Source organism: Cnephaeus nilssonii (assembly GCF_951640355.1).
Source record: "Cnephaeus nilssonii genome assembly, chromosome: 22".
Lineage (NCBI taxonomy): Eukaryota > Metazoa > Chordata > Mammalia > Chiroptera > Vespertilionidae > Cnephaeus > Cnephaeus nilssonii.
Window position 1 is genome coordinate 14,774,177 of NC_137093.1, and position 19,407 is coordinate 14,793,583.

The 19,407-nt window shown below is 40.1% G+C and overlaps 1 protein-coding gene across 9 annotated transcripts in view; it reads left to right on the forward strand.

The window, feature by feature from the left end:
• Positions 1-9,594, forward strand: part of CCDC15 (coiled-coil domain containing 15) — an 81,717-nt gene extending 72,123 nt beyond the window's left edge. For all 9 annotated transcript variants that reach the window (XM_079762681.1, XM_079762682.1, XM_079762679.1 and 6 more), the window contains 3 exons: positions 6,679-6,855; positions 7,130-7,278; positions 8,673-9,594. In XM_079762681.1, coding sequence (XP_079618807.1) covers positions 6,679-6,855; positions 7,130-7,278; positions 8,673-8,818 — 472 coding nt within the window. In that variant the 3' untranslated portion in view covers positions 8,819-9,594. The remainder of the gene's footprint in view (positions 1-6,678; positions 6,856-7,129; positions 7,279-8,672) is intronic.
• The last annotated feature ends 9,813 nt before the right edge of the window (positions 9,595-19,407 follow it).

A 19,407-nucleotide genomic window follows, 5' to 3' on the forward strand; every position in this document is an offset into this window, starting at 1 on the left:
GGCACTTAGCATATTAGGCTTTTATTATATAGGGTGCTTCTAATGTAGTTTGCCTGTGATATCATTTTATTTTTAGGAGTCTCTTTAAAATGTAAATATTGATGTCTACTTGTTTCATTGTGCAAACACATGGGATAGCAATATTATATCAGTCCCCTAAAAAATTTTTTTAAATCATGGTTGACATTCAGTATTATATTAATTTCAGGTAAACAACATAGTAGTTAGACATTTATATAACTTCCAAAGTGATCTCCCCTGGTAAGACCTGTACCCACCTGGCACCACACATAGCTATTACAATATTATTGACTATATTTCCTGTTCTGTACTTTACATTCTCTTGACTATCTTGTAACTGCCAATCTGCACTTCTTCATCCCTTCGCCTTCCCCCTTCCTGCCTCCAGCCCCCCTCCCATCTGGCAACCACCAGTTTGTTCTCTGTATATATGAGTTTGTTTCTGTTTTGTTTGTTCCTGTTATTTAGACTCCACATGTAAGTGAAATCATATGGTATTTGTTTTTTTCTGACTTATTTCACTTATAATACCCTCTAAGTCTATTCATGCTGTTGCAAATGGAAAGATTTCATTCTTCTTTATGGCCAAGTAATACTCCATTGTATATATGTACCACATCTTTATTCAGTTTGCTGTTGAACACTTAGGTTGCTTCCATATTTTGGCTATTGTGTATAAAATGTTCTTCATTGCCTTTTGTTACAGCCTTTGTTTTAAAGTCTGTTTTGTCTGACATAAGTATTGCTATTCCAGCTTTTGTTATTTCCATTTGTATGAAATATCTTTTTCCATACCTTTATTTTCAGTTTATGTTTGTCTTTCAATCTGCAGTGTGTTTCTTGTAGATAGCATATATATAAGTCTTGTTTTGTTATCTATTCAGCTACCCCATGTCTTTTGATTGGAGTATTTAATCCATTTACATGTAAAGTGATTATTGATAGGTATGTATTTATTGCCATTTTCTTTCTTTTTTAAAAAAATGTTTTTTATTGATTCAGAGAGGAAGGGAGAGGGAAAGAGAGATAGAAACATCAATGATGAGAGAGAATCATTGATCGGCTGCCTCCTGCACGCTCCCTACTGGGGATCAAGTCCACAACCCTGAGCCAAACTGTCTAGGGCAGGGGTCCTCAAACTTTTTAAACAGGGGGCCAGTTCACTGTCCCTCAGACCATTGGAGGGCCGGACTATAGTTTTAAAAAAAAACTATGAACAAATTCCTATGCACACTGCACATATCTTATTTTGAAGTAAAAAAACAAAACGGCAAAAACACCCACATGTGGCCCGCGGGCCGTAGTTTGAGGACGCCTGGTCTAGGGCTATTGCCATTTTCTTTATAATTATGTTCCTCTTTTTTTTATTTTCTTAAAGAAGTCCATTTAGCATTTCTGGTAATGCAGTTTTGGTGGCAATGAGCTTCTTTAGCTTTTTCTTTTCTGGGAAGCTCTTGATGTCTCCTTTAATTCTAAATACTGGTAATAGCCTTGCTAGGGAGAATAATCTTGGTTTTAGGTCCTTGCTTTTCATCTGTTTGAATATTTTGTGCTGGTTCCTGTGGCCTTCAATGTTCCTGTTGAGAAATCAGCTGACAGTCTTTTGGGACCTACCTTGTTTGTAATTTATTGCTTTTACTAGAAGTCTGACAATGGTTTCAGAATACCATTAGCATACCAGCAAACTACAATAATTATATTCATATCAGTGCTCAGGAAAAAAGCATATATTGACATAATGATTTCTGACCTAGTTTAATTTTTATTGTGTATAAGTAAAAGATATATTTATGCAAGAGGCCTTAAAAGACACCAGAAAAGATTAAAAACTTGTTTATAAAGTAATTATTTATTACAACTTTTTAATGTATCTTTGTCATTTTTTCATTTTTAATCCTCACCTGAGGATATTTTTCCATTGATTTTCAAATGTAGAAGAAGGTAGGGAGGAGGGGGAGGTGAGAGAGAGAGAGAGATAGAGGGAAACATGGTCATGAGAGAGATATATTGATTGTTCCCTTCTGCACACACATTGACCAGGTTCAGGGATTGAACCACAATCCAGGTACGTGCTCTTGACCTGGAATCAAACCTGAGACCCTTCGGTCTGTGGGCCAACGCTCTGACCACTGAGCAGAGCATCTTTGTCATTTTTTATTTTATGATCCTTTGAAACTACTGTATGGCAATAGTTCTTAACCTGAGAATCTGACCAAAGCTGTGGATTCTTTTCCCAGAAAAATACCATTGAAATACTACGGTGGAAATGTCAAATTGGCAGGTAGTTAAATAGTTTTGGATCTCAGGGGAATAGTCTATGATGGAGATGTAGCTTCATGAGTTACAGGTGGTAGTGGATGCTAACTGACAACAGGGATACAACAATAGCTATCCAGTGTGAATGAATCAAAATTATACCTATTTTTTGTCAGATTGGCAAAAAACATGTTTCTTGGTGTGCCTCAGAATTTTAGTAATTTGTTTATGTGTGCCATGAGATGAAAAAGGTTGAAAATTGCTGTGCTGGATGGATTAAATGACCTATAGGCCATTGATCTTAAGAGAGAGCTGTTTTAGTGGAACAATTCATAGGTCTTAAAGCCATATTTGGAGTGGGTGAGGACATCAGGAAATAAAGACAGGGAGATAAGGAGAGAGGCTGATTCCATCATTTATAGTAACTGCCCTGTTATTAAGACCTAGATGCCAATATTTGAAAAACAATGCTGATCTGTTTCCTTGCCTCTTAGTTTACTGATATAGGGAATAATTGGTACAGGGAGTTATAAGTGACTTAGCTTTCCTGTTGTCATTCACTTGGTTCTATTTAAATTTCACCAATGAAAGCCTCAATTTCATTAATGATCTACAGAAAAATATTTTATTTGCCTTTTTCACAAGGTAAGTAGTTGTTGAACTAAGCAAATATGAATGTCCTCAAAATACTTTTCTTTACTAGCTCTCTTTGGAATAAAATCTCTATGTAAGTAGATCCTGAGCCAAGAGCCCCTGTGATCTTTTAACTTAGTACCCTTTTAGAGAGCAAGGCAACATATATTTTTAAGTCAGTTGTGAATGAGCATGTGCCTGTTTTGACCTTTCTCCCACATCACCTAGGTCACTGCCTTATATGTCTTTACTTCTTAATCTAACAAAAGGAACACCTTAATTCCCCTGGAGTAATTAGCCTGCTATTAATGGATAGCCCAAAGTTTTCAGTAGTCAGTGATTTACTAAGAGTGTGAATTGATTTCATACTGCTGTTCAGAAAATAGTAACTCATTTTTTCAAAGTAATTTTTAGAAACTAAAATTATCAGCATATGTTTATAAGTTCTGGTCCTGAGTTAGTCCTATTTCTTAACAAAAGTTCTTTACTTAGGTTTCTTATGAATCAATGAGTTATTCATTTCCTCTCTACTTGTAGGTGGTTTTAAAAATAAGTATAAATGATATTCAAGAAACTGCACATATTTAAAGTATAAACTTAGATGTTTTGACATATATATACATGAAACCACTACCATAGTCAAGATAGTGAAAATATCCATCATCTTCAAAGATTTCCTCATGCCCGTGGTAGCCCCTCTTTCCTGCCCCTCCCTGACCCCTTCTCCTCTGGACCACTGGTTTGCTTTAGGTCACTATAGATTAGTTTGCATTTTCTAGAATCATACAGTGTGTGTGTGTGTGTGTGTGTGTGTGTGTGTGTATAAAAGGCTAATATGCAAAGTGTCACCTCGGGAGTTTGACCGGGAGTTCGATCACTCGCTATGACGTGCACTGACCACAAGGGGGCGGCACAGAATGAATGAAGGCCCCAGCCAGCAGCCGGAAGGCCCCAATCAGCCCTGATCACTGGCCAGGCCTAGGGACTCTACCTGTGCACAAATTTCATGCACTGGACCTCTAGTATACACACACACACACACACACACACACACACACACACACACACTCTTGTGCCCAGCTCCAATTACTCCACATTATTATTTTGAGATTCATCCGAATCCTACCTAATAAAATAGTAATATGCAAATTGACCGCACCTTCGCTATGCCCAAGCCATGCCCACCAGCCAAAGCCACACCCACCAGCCAATCAGGGCGAGTATGCAAATTACCCAACAAAGATGGCGGTTAATTTGCATATGCTGAGGGAGGGAGGAGTGAAGCCTGAAGACAACTTAGAAGGAAGAGGGAGGAAAAGCGGAAAGCAAGGTGGCTGCCAGAGGGAAAGCCCGGGCGGGGCAGGGCAGGGCGGAGCAGGCCGGGCGGCAGTGGCACGCAGGTGCAGGCGTGGAGGCCACAATAGCGGCGCACGCGGCCACAGCGGCCGCTTGCAGGATTTCCTGCAAATGGGCTACTAGTTGTGTATATAAAGAGTTCATTCACTTTTGCTATTGAATAGTATTCCATTGTATGGATATATCACAATTTATTTATTTATTTATGAGTTGATGGACATTTGAGTTATTTCCAGTTATTTGCTATTACAAATAAATAGTCATGTACAAGTCTTTCAAAATATGTTACCTTTTCTCTTGGACAAATACCTGGGAATGCAAAGTCTGATCATATGATAGGTATAAATTTAATTTTTTTAAAGAAACTGTCAAACTGTTTTTCAAAATGGTTATACCATTTTATATTACCATCAGCAGCATAAGTTTCCCTACATCTTCACCAATACTTCATATGGTCAGTCCTTTTTATTTTAGCCATTTGAATATAGGTGTGTAGTGGTATCTTATTATGGCTTAATTTGCATATCCCGAATGACTAAAGTTCTTGAGCATCTTTTCAAATGTATATTGTTTTTTGTTGAAATTTCTGTTCAAATCCAAATTTTTTAATTAGTTGTCTTATTGTTGAGTTTTAAGAGCTTTTAAATTAATTCAGATGTAAGTCCTTTATCCAATATATGCTTTGCAAAAATTTTCTCCCAGTCTGTGACGTGTCTTTCTCCCATTCTGTGACGTGTCTTTTCATTTAGGAAAAAAATGTTTTTATTGATTTCAGAGAGAGGAGAAGAAAGGGAGAGAGAGAAACATTGATTGGCTTCCTCCTGCATGCCCCCTCCTGGAGATTGAGCCCACAACCCAGATACATGCCCTGACTGGGAATCAAACTGGCAACCACCTGGTTTATGGGACGACGCTCAACCAACTGAGCCACACTGGCCAGGCTTCAGTGTATTTTTCATCCCAAAAGTTATAGTTTTATTGAGATGCTTGATTTCATTTTTTTCATATCTTAACTTTTGAACATATAGAATATAGTTATAATAACTGCTTTAATGTTCTGATGGGCTAATAACTGTCAGTTCTACGTTGGTTTTGATTGCTTGATTATTCTCTTCATTATGAGTTGTGATTTCCTTCTTTTTTGCATGCTGGGTAATCTTTGATTAGATGTCCATCATTATGACTTTTACTTTGTTGGTTGCTGGATATCTTTATATTCTTATGACTTTCCCTGAGCTTTGTTTTCAGATGCAGTGAAGTTACTTTGGGGCTTTGCTTTTACAGTTTGTGAGGTGTGTTTGGAGCAGTGCTCGGTCTAGGACTAATTATTATTCCCCTCAACTGACATAAATGGTCCTGAAAACTACCCAGTGCCCTGTGCATGATGAGTTTTGTAAGTCTGACTGGCGGAACAGGCACTATTCCCTGCTCTGTGTGAGCACGAGGCACTGTTCCCTGATATCCTTTTAGATGGCTCTGTCCTCACCTCAGGGCCTTTCCTCACATGCATGCACAGCACTCTGCTGGGTGTTAGAAGGAGCCCCTCTGTAGGTCTCTGAGTCCTCTCTCTGAGCAGCTCTCTCCTCTCTGGTATTGTCTTGTGAACTCTGGTTGCCTGTGTATCCCTGGACTTTCACCTTCATCTCCTCAGCTCCGGGAACCCACTAGGCTCTACCTCAACTGCTCCAACTGCTCTGCCCGGTACTGCTGCCTGGAAACTTTACAGTCAGTAAGCGTGGGCAGTTACAGGGCTCACCTCATCTGTCAAGGATCATTGTCTTTTGTTGCCTGATGTCCAGAATTTTGAAAACAATCGTTTTTTTGCATTTTTTCTAGTTGTTTGGTTAGTTGGCTGGGTTGTTTGTTTATGTACTAGAGACCTGATGCACGAAATTGGTGCAAGGGGCTCGGCCCCGCCGCCACTGAGGCCACCTCCTCTTCCTCAGCCCCTGCCCGCCACCACCTCGGCCCTTGCAGTCCCAGCTTCGTCCAGAAGGTCGTCTGGAAGGACGTCCGGTCTAATTAGCCTATTACGCTTTTATTATTATAGATTTGGTTGTGTAGGGTGGCAGGGCAGGTCTGGTTTCTGGACCCTGTTACTCCATTTTTGCCAAAAATAGAAGTCCTGTCTACTTGCAGTTTTAATCTGAGAAAGCTCTTGTACTTGGATTCTTATAGACAAATTCTTGATAGTAACCTCTCATTTCCATTTGAGAGGCTCTCTCTATATACATGAGCTGTAGGGTTGTAAGCTCAGATGAGCCAGCAGGAGTTTTGGAAGCTGTTCTAGGGTGTTAAACTGATTTTCTGACTCCCTTAATTCTAGGAATTTCCTGAGTTATTTGGACCTAGAAGCTCATTCTAAATAACGATTTTATAAAATTCCTAACCATGTTATGATTTTATTCTCAGAATTAAGAGAAAGAAAGAGCAGCAACGTTATGCTGAAGAGCAGAGGATATTAAGAATGGACTTTCATGAAGAGCCATATTCAGGGGAGAAGATGAGCGAGATGTTAGCGCAGCTACGGCTCGAGGAAATGAAAGAAGCCAGAGAAAAACAGCAACGAAGAGAAAGGGAATGCCAAAGGTACTTTCAAAATTTTTGCATGAAATTCTGGATCTAGAAGAGACTTTAGGAAGTCAGTGTTCTTATTGTCCTTACAAGATTTGCCTGTGTCTTTTCATACAACTTCACCAAATACCTCTTGGGAATAGCACTACGTATTCCTATTTCTCAATACAAAGAGGAAGAGCCGAGCTCAGAGGTGTGGAATAGTTTTAACAGTTAAAGCTGGTAGTAAAATGGGGACTCAAGCTCATTCTCTTTCTAGTGGTTCACTGATCATACTGTGTTTCTATAGGTATCTAGAAGCTTTAAGGGTCCAGATCCAAGAGAAAATGCAGCTTTATAATATTACTTTACCTCCACTATGTGGCTGTGGTCCTGACTTTTGGGATGCTCATCCTGATACCTGTGCCAACAATTGTATTTTCTATAAAAACCACAGAGGTAAGTTTCTTAAAGGAATGGTTATGGCCTGTTTGCAATTTTTTATAGTAATTTAGCATTTATTGAGTGCTTACTATATACCAGAGGCTGTTACAACCCCTTTACAAAACAACTCCAAGGCAATGAAAATAAGTGATAGTGAGTTCTATTTCTCTTTGAGATCTGTTATCATCCTGTCTCCATTTATGCTGGGGAAGTGGTCCAGCTTACTCTACTGTAGGTTCTAGGTTCTTCTGTAAATGAAGAATGTTAGTTTGCCTTTTATGGCCATTAAGTTAGGCCTCTGTCTAGTTGAATTCCCTGTTATCCAAAGACTTTAATGTTACCTAACACATATTTATGACCATATATATCCACATTAGACTGCCAGGGGACCCTGAGGAAAGTGAGGACCAGTGTAATTTCTGTCTTTAGCAGGAATCGCAGCTGGAGAAAATGGAGTCCTTTCTATTGTCACTAATGTTTCTGTTTCCTGTCCAGCCTTAAATATATTGGTTTACATACTTTGATGATTATTGATGCACGCACTGAAACTACTGCAAGTATATACATTCCTGATGCATCTGTGTGATAGGAGTTTCTTATCAGTTCTGTGAGTTATATTTAAAAAACACAGATCTGATGCCTGGCCAGTGTGGCTCAGTGGTTGAGCATCGACCTAGGAACCAGGAGGTCAGGGTTTGATTCCTGGTCCTGGCACATGCCTGGGGTGCAGGCTCGATCCCCAGTGTGGGGCATGCAGGAGGCAGTCTATCTGTTAGTCTCTCTCATCATTGATGTTTCTATTTCTCTTTCCCTCTTCCTTCCTCTCTGAAATCAATAAAAATAAACCCCCACAGATCTGATGATGCCATTCCCCTATTCTCAAATCTCTAGGTTTTTACAGTACAAAATGCACAGCCTATTTGGTATATTTTCTCTCTGGCCCCAGGCAAGACTCTCTAGCCTTATCAAACTTGATATTGTCACACACCAATACATGTCACATTTTTTGTTATACCTTTGGGACCTCACACATTGATTCCCTGCCTAGAATGCCTTCTTTCCTTTACTCTTATTAAACCTTCAGACCATCTGAAATGTCCACTTCTGGAAATCTTTTCCATCCTCTCTTAGATAGTTTTAATTCATTCCAAACTTCATTATGTGATGACATTTTGTGTATGTCTCTGGATTGGAAGTATTGCACTGCAATTATTTTTGTCCATCCTCTCCATTATCTTTTCTATCCTCACGGAGAGTTTGGCTTGTAGTAAGTACTCAATAAATATTTACTCAATAGGTAAAGTTAACACCTATGAGACTGGGCGGAGAAGCAGTAGTAATAGGAAAGAGGTTGGGAGAGTTGTTTAAAATGTGACTTCATTCATCACGGTTCAAACCTTTATTTGCAGCATATATCCGGGCACTATATTCAGTCATCAATTCCTGTGATACTCCTAGGTGGACCTTGACTCTTCGAGCTGCCATTCATAATTTTGCTTCTGCATATAGACGGACTTTGAAAAATGTATATTCAGAATCTGAAATCAACTGTTAGTATTTCAGCCTTCACTTAAAATCAACTCTGTGAGAGATTGTTTAGGAAAAACTGTTAAAGTATATAATCTGGAAAGGAAGACTGTCCCGTGTAACAACAGTCTCTACAATTATATTGGAACCATTGTTTTAGTCTCCATCTTGGGACCATGATGGAAAGTTGACTTCCACACCTGTCTCTTTGCTGTGAACCATGTGGAGTTTTATTGTTTTAAAAATGATCAATCAGACCAGTGAGGTTTATCTTACTTTGCTCTGTTCCAATCTGAAGAGATCATGAGAAATTTTTGAGATTATCTTGTTTATTGTCTTTCTAAAACTGTATCTTTGAGTCTTAACAAAATTGGAAATGTCTGGATGAAGCAGAAAAGAAAGATGATGAAATGAGTTTCTGAGCATCAGTGGCCATCTAGATTACTGCTAGCTTTTCTAGTTGTGTATAACAATTAGAGATAAGAAGGATTTGAATTTGATGCACTTTTTTTCTAAAAATTTCTTTGGGTGGGGGGGGGGGGGTTGGTATGTGTGTGTGTTTTTTAACTTATTACCTCTTTCCCCATGCAGTGAATTGGGCATAAACCTTTTTAATTTTATAATTTTCATTGCCAAAAAAGGGAAAATAAACCCTCTGTCTTTTGAGCATCTTCTTTGTGAAATAATTGTGACATTTCAAAAGTGAGTCTGAAGTCAAAGTGAGTAAAATCCTGCCTCAGTTCCCAATCTTTTAAAAATTTGGTGAATGGCATACCTACAGTACAGATGAAATAAAAATTCCTATAGTTAGTTATTTGTTATTTCTTTATAGTGCTTTTTAACATAAAATATGAAAAGGTTTACTATTGTGAATTAAAAGCATACTGGCAGTTTCTTTTTCATACTTTCTCTAATGATCATTGTTGAGCATTTAGGTTATGTCTCAAAAACACCTAAACATCTAGCCAGGTCATGGAAAATAAGGATCAAAATGATCTGTGTGACAAAATTTATTGGTTATTTAACTAGATTCATTGTCCAATTCAGTCAAAATCCTTAAGTAACTATATCCTTGATTCAGCCTTTAAGAGTTGTATTTTTTAACAGCTTTATTGAGATATAATTCATATACAATATGATTTACCATCTACAGTATACAATTCAGTGGTTTTAAGTATATTCTATCAAATTTTAGAACACTTTCGTCACTCTCAGGTGATGCCTCCATGATCCAGCAATCCTACTTCTGGATCTATATCCAAAATAATTGAAAACAGGATCTTGCACACCCATGTTCATTGCAGCACAAATTCACAATAGCCAAGAGGTGGAAGTAACCCAAATGTCCATCTACAGATGAGTGGATAAGCAGAACGTGGTATAGACATAAAATGGAATACTGTATTCTTCAGCCTTAAAAAAAGAAATAAATCCTGTCACATGCTATAATATGGATGCTTAAAGGAACCATAATCTTCTAAGTGAAGTAAGCCAATCACAAAAAGACAAATACTGTATGATTACATTTATATGAGGCACCAAGAGTGCTACAGTTCATAGAGACAAAAATTAGAATGGTCATACCCAGGAGCTGGTGGGAGGGGAAATGGGAAGCTGTTTAATGGGCAGTTTCAATTTTGCAAGATGAATAAGTTCTGGAGATCTGTTTCACAACTATGTTTTGATTAGGAAGTAAGGCAAGGGGTTTTTATGAGAAAGGGAAGGGGAATAATTACGTTAATAGAAGGAAAGAATTTCAGTGGGTGTTAATAAGCTAAGAAATTGCTAAAGGTGCCAGTAAGCTACCATAGTGGTGATAATTCTGAAGAATGTTTTTAATTTTCAGTTCAGTAGTCATAACAACTATGAACAACTGTAAACCTACTTTTGCCCCACCCTATACAGCCAGAAGTGGAATTGCTGGATCTTAAGACAGTTCCATTTTTCATTTTTTAAGGACCCTCTTTACTGTTTTTCATAGTGGCTACACCAGTCTACATTTCCACCAGCAGTGCACAAAGGTTCTCTTTTCTCCACATCTTTGCCAACACTTGTTTATTGATTTATTGATGACTAGAGGCCCGTTGCAGGAAGATTCCTGCAAGAATAGGGCTTCCTGCGGCCTGAGTGAAGCAGAAAAGGGAGCGAAGCCCACCAAGGCGGGTTTTCCTCCCAACTCCCACTGCCGCCGCCTCCCACTGCAGCCGCCGCCTCCCGCCGCCCTGCCCCGCTTTCCGCTTTCCCTCCCTCTTCCTTATACACTGTCTTCAGTCTTTGCTCAGCACCTGTGTATGCAAATTAACCGCCATCTTTGTTGGGTTAATTTGCATACTCTGATTGTCTGGTGGGTGTAGTGGAGTGATGGTCAATTTTGCATGTTTCTCTTTTATTAGTGTAGATAGCCATTCTGACAGGTATGAGGGGATATCTCATTGTGGTTTTACTTAGCATTTCCCTGATGATTAGTGACCTTGAGCATCTTTTCATATAGTTATTGGCCATCTGTCTGTCCTCTTTGGAGAAATGTCTGTTCAGTTTCTCTGCTCATTTTTTAATTGGATTTTTCTGTTGATTTTTTTTTATAAGTTTTGGATATAAACCCCTTATTGGATGTATCATTGTCAAATATCTCCTTCCATTCAGTAGGCTTTCTTTACATTTTGTTGATGGTTTCCTTGACTGTGCAAGGTTTTTTAGTTTGATGTAGTCCCATTTGTTTATTTTTTTCCTTTTGTTTCTTGCCCAAGGAGATATGTCAGGAAAATATTACTAAGAGAAATGTCCGAGATTTAACTGTTTATGTTTTCTTTAAGGAGTTTTATGCTTTCAAGTCTTACATTTAAGTCTTTAATCCATTTTGAGTTTATTCTTGTATACATTATTAGAAGGTGGTCTAGTTTCTTTTTCTTTTTTCTTTTTTTCTTGCATATATCTGTTCAATTTTCTCAATGCCATTTATTGAATAGACTGTCTTTACCCCATTGTAAGTTCTTCCCTTCTTTGTCAAATATTAATTGATCATAAAGGTGTGGGTTTATTTCTGGACTCTCTATTCAGTTCCATTTATCTGTATGTCTGTTTTTATGCCAGTACCATGCTGTTTTGAGTACTGGATCCTTGTAGTATAATTTGATATCAGGTAGTATGATACCTCCAACTTTGTTCTTTCTCAAGATTGTTGTGGCTATTCATATTTTTGGTTTCACATAAATTTTGGATTATTTGTTCTAGTTCTGTGAAAAAGGCTATTGACATTTTGATAGGAATTGCATTGAGTGTGTAGATTGCTTTGGATAGTATGGACATTTTAATGATGCTAACACTTCCATTTATTTTCTTCAGTTTCTTTCTTCAGTATCTTATAATTTTCCAAGTATAGTCTTTTACTTCCGTGGTGAAATTTATTAGCAGGTATTTTATTTTATTGGTGCAATTGTAAATGGAATTGTTTTCTTAGTTTCCCTTTCTAGTAGTTCATTATTAGTGTTTAAAAATGCAACTAATTTCTGAATATTTATTTTGTATCCTGCTACTTTACATAATTCATCGATCAGTTCTAGTAGTCTTTTGGTGGAATCTTTAGGGTTTTCAATACATAGTATCATGTCACCTGCCAATAATGACAGTTCTACTTCTTTCTTTCCAATTTGGAGGACTTTTATTTATTCTTCTTGTCTGATTGCTGTGGCTAGGTCTTCCCGTACCATGCTGAATAAGAGTGGTGAAAACTGGACATTCCTGTCTGGTTCCTGATCTTCAAGGAAACGTTTTAAGATTTTGACGATTGAGTATGATGTTAGCTGTGGGTTGTTATATATGGCCTTTATTATGTGGAGATGTACTCCTTCTGTTCCCACTTTGTTGAGAGTTTTTATCATAAATGGGTGCTGGATTATGTCAATAGATACTTTTCCTGCATCTATTGCTGTGATCATAGGATTTTTTTTTTAAAATCCTCACTCGAGGATTTTTTTTTTTTTTTATCCTCAATTTTTCCATTGACTTTAGAGAGAGTGGAAGAGATAGGGAAAGACAGAGAGAAATATTGATGTGAAAGAAACACATCAATTGGTTGCCTCCTGCACGCACCATGACCAGGGCCTGGGCTGGGGAGGAGCCTGCAACCAAGGAACATGCCCTTGGCAGAAATTGAACCTGGGACCCTTCAGTCGCAAGCCGACACTCTATCCACTGAGCCAAACCGGCTAGGGCTGATCATATGATTTTTAGCCTTCATTTTGTTTATGTGGTCTGTCATGTTAATTGATTTGTGGATATTGCATCAATCTTGCATCCCAGGAATAAATCCTACTTGATCATGGTGTAATGTTTTGCTGAATTCAGTTTTCTAGTATTTTATTGAGAAATTTTGCATCTACGTTCATAAGGAATGTTGGCCTATAATTTTCTCTGTAGTGTCTTTATCTGGTTTTATAATTCGGAAAATGCTGGCCTTGTAAAGTGAGCTTGGGAGCCCTGGCTGGTGTAGCTCAGTTGGTTGGGCGTCATCCCGTTCACCAAAGGGTTGCCGATTCGATTCCCAGTCAGGGCACATGCCCAGGTTGTGGGCTCAGTCCCCACGGGCAGCATGTGGTATGTAGCCGGTCACTGTTTCTCTTCCTCTCTCTCTAAAAATCTAGTGATAGGTTTTACTGTGGACAGTGAGGTAGGGGTGGGGCAAGTTCATTCAGACTTCAGCACTGATCTTGTCAAAATAGATGAAAGTTCAGGAAGTCACAGTGGACTAGGAGGGCAGAACAGAAGAAATGAGGAAAGTATGGGCATACGTCCAGTAAGAGGGAACACAGCTCCAGAAAATCTTGGCTGTGCTGTTCCCCAGAGGGACTTTATCAACTTACAGGATCCAGGCTAGGAGATGGAACATATATGTGATAGAAGTAATGTCAGCATGTTTTGGTGATAGAGGATATTCATGTATTAGTTTTCCTGCAACAACAAAAATCAGAAAGCTGATGCATAACATATTTTCCTGCATAGTCCATCCTAAACAGCTGGTACAAATTGCTCTAATTTAGTCAAGTCTGTCCTCTCCCTTGCATTGTTCCAGTTTATTACTTAATTGTCCAGGCCTCACCCTTGCCTTTTATGATGGGCAGGAATAAGATTGCCAACTTTTATTTCTGAAGAGAGAGAGAGAGAGAGAGAGAGAGAGAGAGAGAGAGAGAGGAAAAACATCCATGCACCCTGACTAGGGATCAAACCTACAATCTTTTGGTGCATTGGGCAACGCTCCAACCAACTAAACCACACTGGCCAGGGTGATTGCCCAGGTTTTTTACTCCCCACTGGGTGAAGAGTCTAGAAACTGCTGCTTTAATGTCTTCTCACCATGTAAGATGTGATAAAGGAGATAGCAGTTATTACTTTTCTGTGTTTGTTTATATAGATTCTGGTTTTGGAAGCAAAATATTTCTTTTTGTTTTCCTCTAAGTGTAGTGAAAATAATTTATTTTCTTTGTGTCCCATTTTGGGTATTTTTTCATGCTTCTCAGAAAAAAAGATTTGGAAGATTGGAAATATTATCGAGGATAAAAGCAAATGTGTTCCTGGCATGTTAGGCCTGTTCTTCTGGGTGAAAGACTTCGAATATGTTGACTTAGATTTTTAAAGCTCTCTTAAAGTGTAAATGAATGGTCTATCTCCGGTCTTGTTCTCAGTATTATTGATCACTATTAGAGAGGTATGCCAAGGAGAAGTCAAATTGATCCCTTTTGATTAAGACAGTTTGGTGTTGTATTGCCGGGGTCATCATTCCTTCCAGGCGCCCAAGATGCGATCATCCTTGGTAGAAGTTAACTCTCAACACTTGCCTTAGGTTCCTTCCTCACCCCCCAAGACACACACAGCAATTATTAATGGCTGAAGCTATTAGACATTGTCATCATCTGAACCCACATCCACCCTTACGTCACGGAAAACGAGAGAAGCAGACATTGTGCTTCCTTTTGTAAAAAATTAAAAAAGCATAACTAACAAACATGAGGACATTGTGCCTCCTGATGTTACACAGTATGAAGTATACAGTGTCTTCTATGAAGTGTTTTTGTCCCTCCAAAAGTTGAAACTCAATATTATCAAACCTTTAAGCAGTTTTCATTGGGTTCTGGGACAAAATTAAGTCTCACTGCCCTAGGGCAGGGGTCCTCAAACTTTTTAAACAGGGGCCAGTTCACTGTCCCTCAGACCGTTGGAGGGCCGGACTATAGTTTAAAAAAAACTATGAACAAATTCCTGTGCACACTGCACATATCTTAGTTTGAAGTAAAAAAACAAAACGGCAAAAACACCCGCATGGGGCCCGCGGGCCGTAGTTTGAGGACGCCTGCCCTAGGGAATCCATTGTATGTAATAAATTAACTTCTAGTCATTTATTTATTTTAAAAAAATATTTATTGATTTCAGAGAGGAAGGGAGAGGGATGGAGAGAAACATCAATGAGAAAGAATCATTGATCAGCTGCCTCCTGCACGCCCCCTACTGGGGATTGAGCCCACAACCCAGACATCTGCCCTTGGCCAGAATCGATCCTGGGACTCTTCAGTCTGCAGGCCGACACTCTATCCACTGAGCCAAACCAGCTAGGGCTAACTTGTAGTCATTTAGAATGGTACTGGTTAAGTACCATACTTGGGAGAATTGAGGAAATTGTCATTCAAATAATGTCCTCTGTTCTCTGGTTTAGATGAAGATAATATGTAAAGAGAAAAGCCATGAGGATCTCATTTATAGGAATAGGGAGAGAGAAACAAATTATACCTCAAGAAAGCAGATATTGTCCAAACTGGTTTGGCTCAGTGGATAGAGTGTCGGCCTGTGGACTGAAGGGTCCCAGGTTCGATTCCAGTCAAGGGCATGTACCTTGGTTGTGGGCACATCCCCAGTGGGGCATATGCAAGAGGCAGCTGATCGATGTTTTTCTCTCATCGATGTTTCTCTCTATCCCTCTCCTTTCCTCTCTATAAAAAATCAATAAAATATATTTTTTAAAAAAGAAGAAGAAAGCAGATATTAAGAGAATGTGTCATTTTATAGGAAAACTGATCCAAGTTCTTCAACAAGTTAATGGCTTGAATTTTTTAAGATGGCATAGGTAAATGCGGTACTCACTTCCTCCCACAATCACATCAGAATTACAACTAAACTACACACAACCATCATTCTGAATCACCCAAAATCAAGCTGAATGGAAGTCCTACAACTACAAAATTAATGAAGTCACATCAAGACTGGTAGGAGGGGTGAAGGCGTGAAAAGGCTGGTCTGATACCCACCCAGGTTGGTGGGTAAAAATTGGGAGGGATATCTCAGCAGTGGAGATTCCCCATGAGTGAGGGGGTCCCGGGCCCACATGAGGTTCCCCAGCTCAGGTTCCAGTGCCAGGAAGAAAAATCTCCATAATTTCTGGCTGTAAAAACCAGAAAGGATTGAGGTTGAGGGAGGCTGAGACTGCGGGAGTGCCAGGCAGTTCCTCTTAAAGGGCCCGTACATGGTCTTACTCAGACTCACTTCCTCTGAGCTCTATGCAGGGGGCAGCAGCTTGAAAGGCATCAGAGGCATATGGGGAGGAAGTGAATTGTTTGGCATCAGGGTGAGAGCTGGAGGGGCAGCTTTCTCCTAGACAAGTGCTGGCAGAAGCCATTGTTCCTTTGATGAGCCCTTCCCTCACAAAGCAGTCAGGCACCATATCTGAAACTCCATCATCCTGGATCACACTGTTTGCCCCACCCTGGTGATTCCCCAAGGCCCCACCCTGCCCAACTTACAGGCCCACACAAACTATTTCCAGTGGCTTCTCCATAGGAATGGCCTGTCTTGGCTCATGCTTCAAATTTTCCTAAAATCTCTCAAGCAGCATCTGCCTCAGCGAGCTCTATACCTCTTGATAAGTCCCTAGGCCTGGGACTAGCAGTAGCCAGCCTTGGTTCATAGCTTGGCCTCACCTGGGCACCTCCAACCCCAGCACAAGAAGCAGCCATCTGCAGATTGCTTCTGTAGGTGGCCCAGGCAGAAGACAGGCAGTGGTTCACTTTAGGCCTTCACCTCTCAGGGGGCTCCAGAACCAGCGTACCCAGTAGACAGCTTCAGACCACATCAAAGCACCACCACCCAACCACCTCCACAAGCGACACACCCTGGATGGACCCAGCAGATACCAGAGCCCTGCTAAAGTAGTTCTGCTCTGTGCAGTGGGCTCCTGCACAGCCAATCCTCCAAGGTGGTCAGTGGTCACAGCCAGTCCTTACAGCTGGTCAGCCTGGGTAAATCCCTCCCATTGATGTGCCAATAGCAATCAAGACTTAACTACAACAGGAGTGTGTACAGCCCACTTAGGAGGCACACATTGAGTGCCCAGCTTGGGTGACTGGGGAGTCTGTGCCACTGGACCCTACAGGACACTTACTACATTAGGCCACTCTACCAGGCCTGGGAGATACAGCAACTCTACCTAATACACAGAAACAAATACAGGGACCTTGGATAAATGAGGAGGCAAAGAAATATGGCTCAAATGAAAGAACAGAACAAAACTCCAGAAAACAAACAAAACTAAACAAAATGGAGACAATCTACTAGATGCAGAGTCCTAAACACTGGTTACAAGGATGCTCAATGAACTTAATGAGCACCTCAATAAGAAAGATCCAGTCAGAAATGAAGGATATAGTAACTGAAATGAATAATAATTTACAGGGAATCAACAGTAGAGTAGATGAAGCCAAGAATCAAATCAGTGATTTGGAATATAAGGAAGCAAAAAAAAAAAAAAAAAAAAAGAAACAAAAACACCCAATCAGAACAGCAAAAAGAAAAAAGAATTAAAAAAAAAAAAAAAAGGGATAGTGTAAGGAGCTTCTGGGACAACTTCAAGTGTACCAACATTTGCATCATGGGGGTGCCAGGAGAAGAGAAAGAGCAAGAAATTTTTTAAAAGTTTGATTTCAGAGAAGAAGAAGAAGAAGAAGAAGAAGAAGAAGAAGAAGAAGAAGAAGAAGAAGAAGAAGAAGAGGAGGAGGAGGAGGAGGAGGAGGAGGAGGAGGAGGAGGAGGAGGAGGAGGAGGAGAAGAAGAAGAAGAAGAAGAAGAAGAAGAAGAAAGAGAGAGAGAGAGAGAGAGAAACATCAATGATGAGAGAGAATCATTGATTGGCTGCCTCATGCATACCCCACACTGGGGACTGAGCCCACAACTTGGGCATGTGCCTGCAACCTGGGCATGTGCCCTGACCAGGAATTGAATTGTGACCTCCTGATTCATAGGTTGGCACTCATCCATTGAGCCACACCAGCCAGGCAGAACAAGAAATTGAAAACCTATTTGAAAAAATAATGACAGAAAACTTCCCTAACTTGGTGAAGGAAACAGATATATAAGTCCAGAAATCGCAGAGAGTCGCAAACAAGATGAACCCAAAGAGGCCCATACTAAAATATAATTAAAATGAAAAATTTTAAAGACAAAGAATCTTAAAGGCAGCAAGAGAAAAGCAGTTAGTTACCTACCAAGGAGCTCCCATACGACTATCAGCTGATTTCTCAAAAGAAACTTCGCAAGTCAGGAGGGATTGGCAAGAAATATTTAAAATGATGAAAAACAAGGATTACAACCAATATTATTCTACCCCGCAAAGCTGTCATTTAGAATCAAAGGACATATAAAGAGCTTCCCAGTTAAGAAAAAGCTAAAGGAGTTTACCACCACTAAACAAGTATTATATGAAATGTTAAAGGGTCTTTAAGAAGAAGAAGATAAAAAAATATGAATAATAATAAACTGGCAATAAATACATAGCTATCAACAATCTAATCTATAATCAAATGAACAAGCAGAACAGAAACAGACTCATAGATACAGAAAACTTTTTGTTGGTTGCCAGATGGGAGAGGGGTTGGGAGGATGGGCAAAAAAGGTGAAGGGATTAAGAAGTACAAATTGATTGTTACAGAATAGTACAGCATATGGACTATAGTCAATAATATACTAATAAATATGTGTGGTGCTGGATGGGTGCAGTATTTATTGGGGTGATTACTTTTTAAGTAATGTCTGGTGACTGGGGTATATACCTGAAACTAATATAATGATGTATGTCAACTATAATCCTATATTATAAAAGACTAATATGCAAATAAACCGAATGGTGGAACAACCGAACAACCAGTCACTATGACGTGTGCTGACCACCAGGGGGCATGCGCGGAACATGGTGGGCATAGGCCATGGTGGGATGGTGGAACAGGTGAGCGGGGGTGCCAGACCAAGGTGGGGTGCCAGTTGCTGTCATCCCGTGTACTGTGGTCCTGCCCGGTGCTCACACCCACTGCCGGAGCTGCCACTCGCACCCACTGCCAGTGCCCGGCACTGGTTTGATCGCTCGGCGCCATCAGTGGGTGCGAGTGGCGGCAGCTGCCAGCCCTGGTTGCCCCTGAGGGCTTCTCCACCTCCCCCTGCTCCTGTGGGGCGATTGGGGCAGCAGCCGCCGCTCACACCCACTGCTGGCCCCAATTGCTCTGCACCGTCAGCGGGTGCAAGCAGGGCCGGCGCCATCAGCACATGGGAGTGGTGGTGGGAGCAGGGCTGCTGGCAGACAGGGGACCAG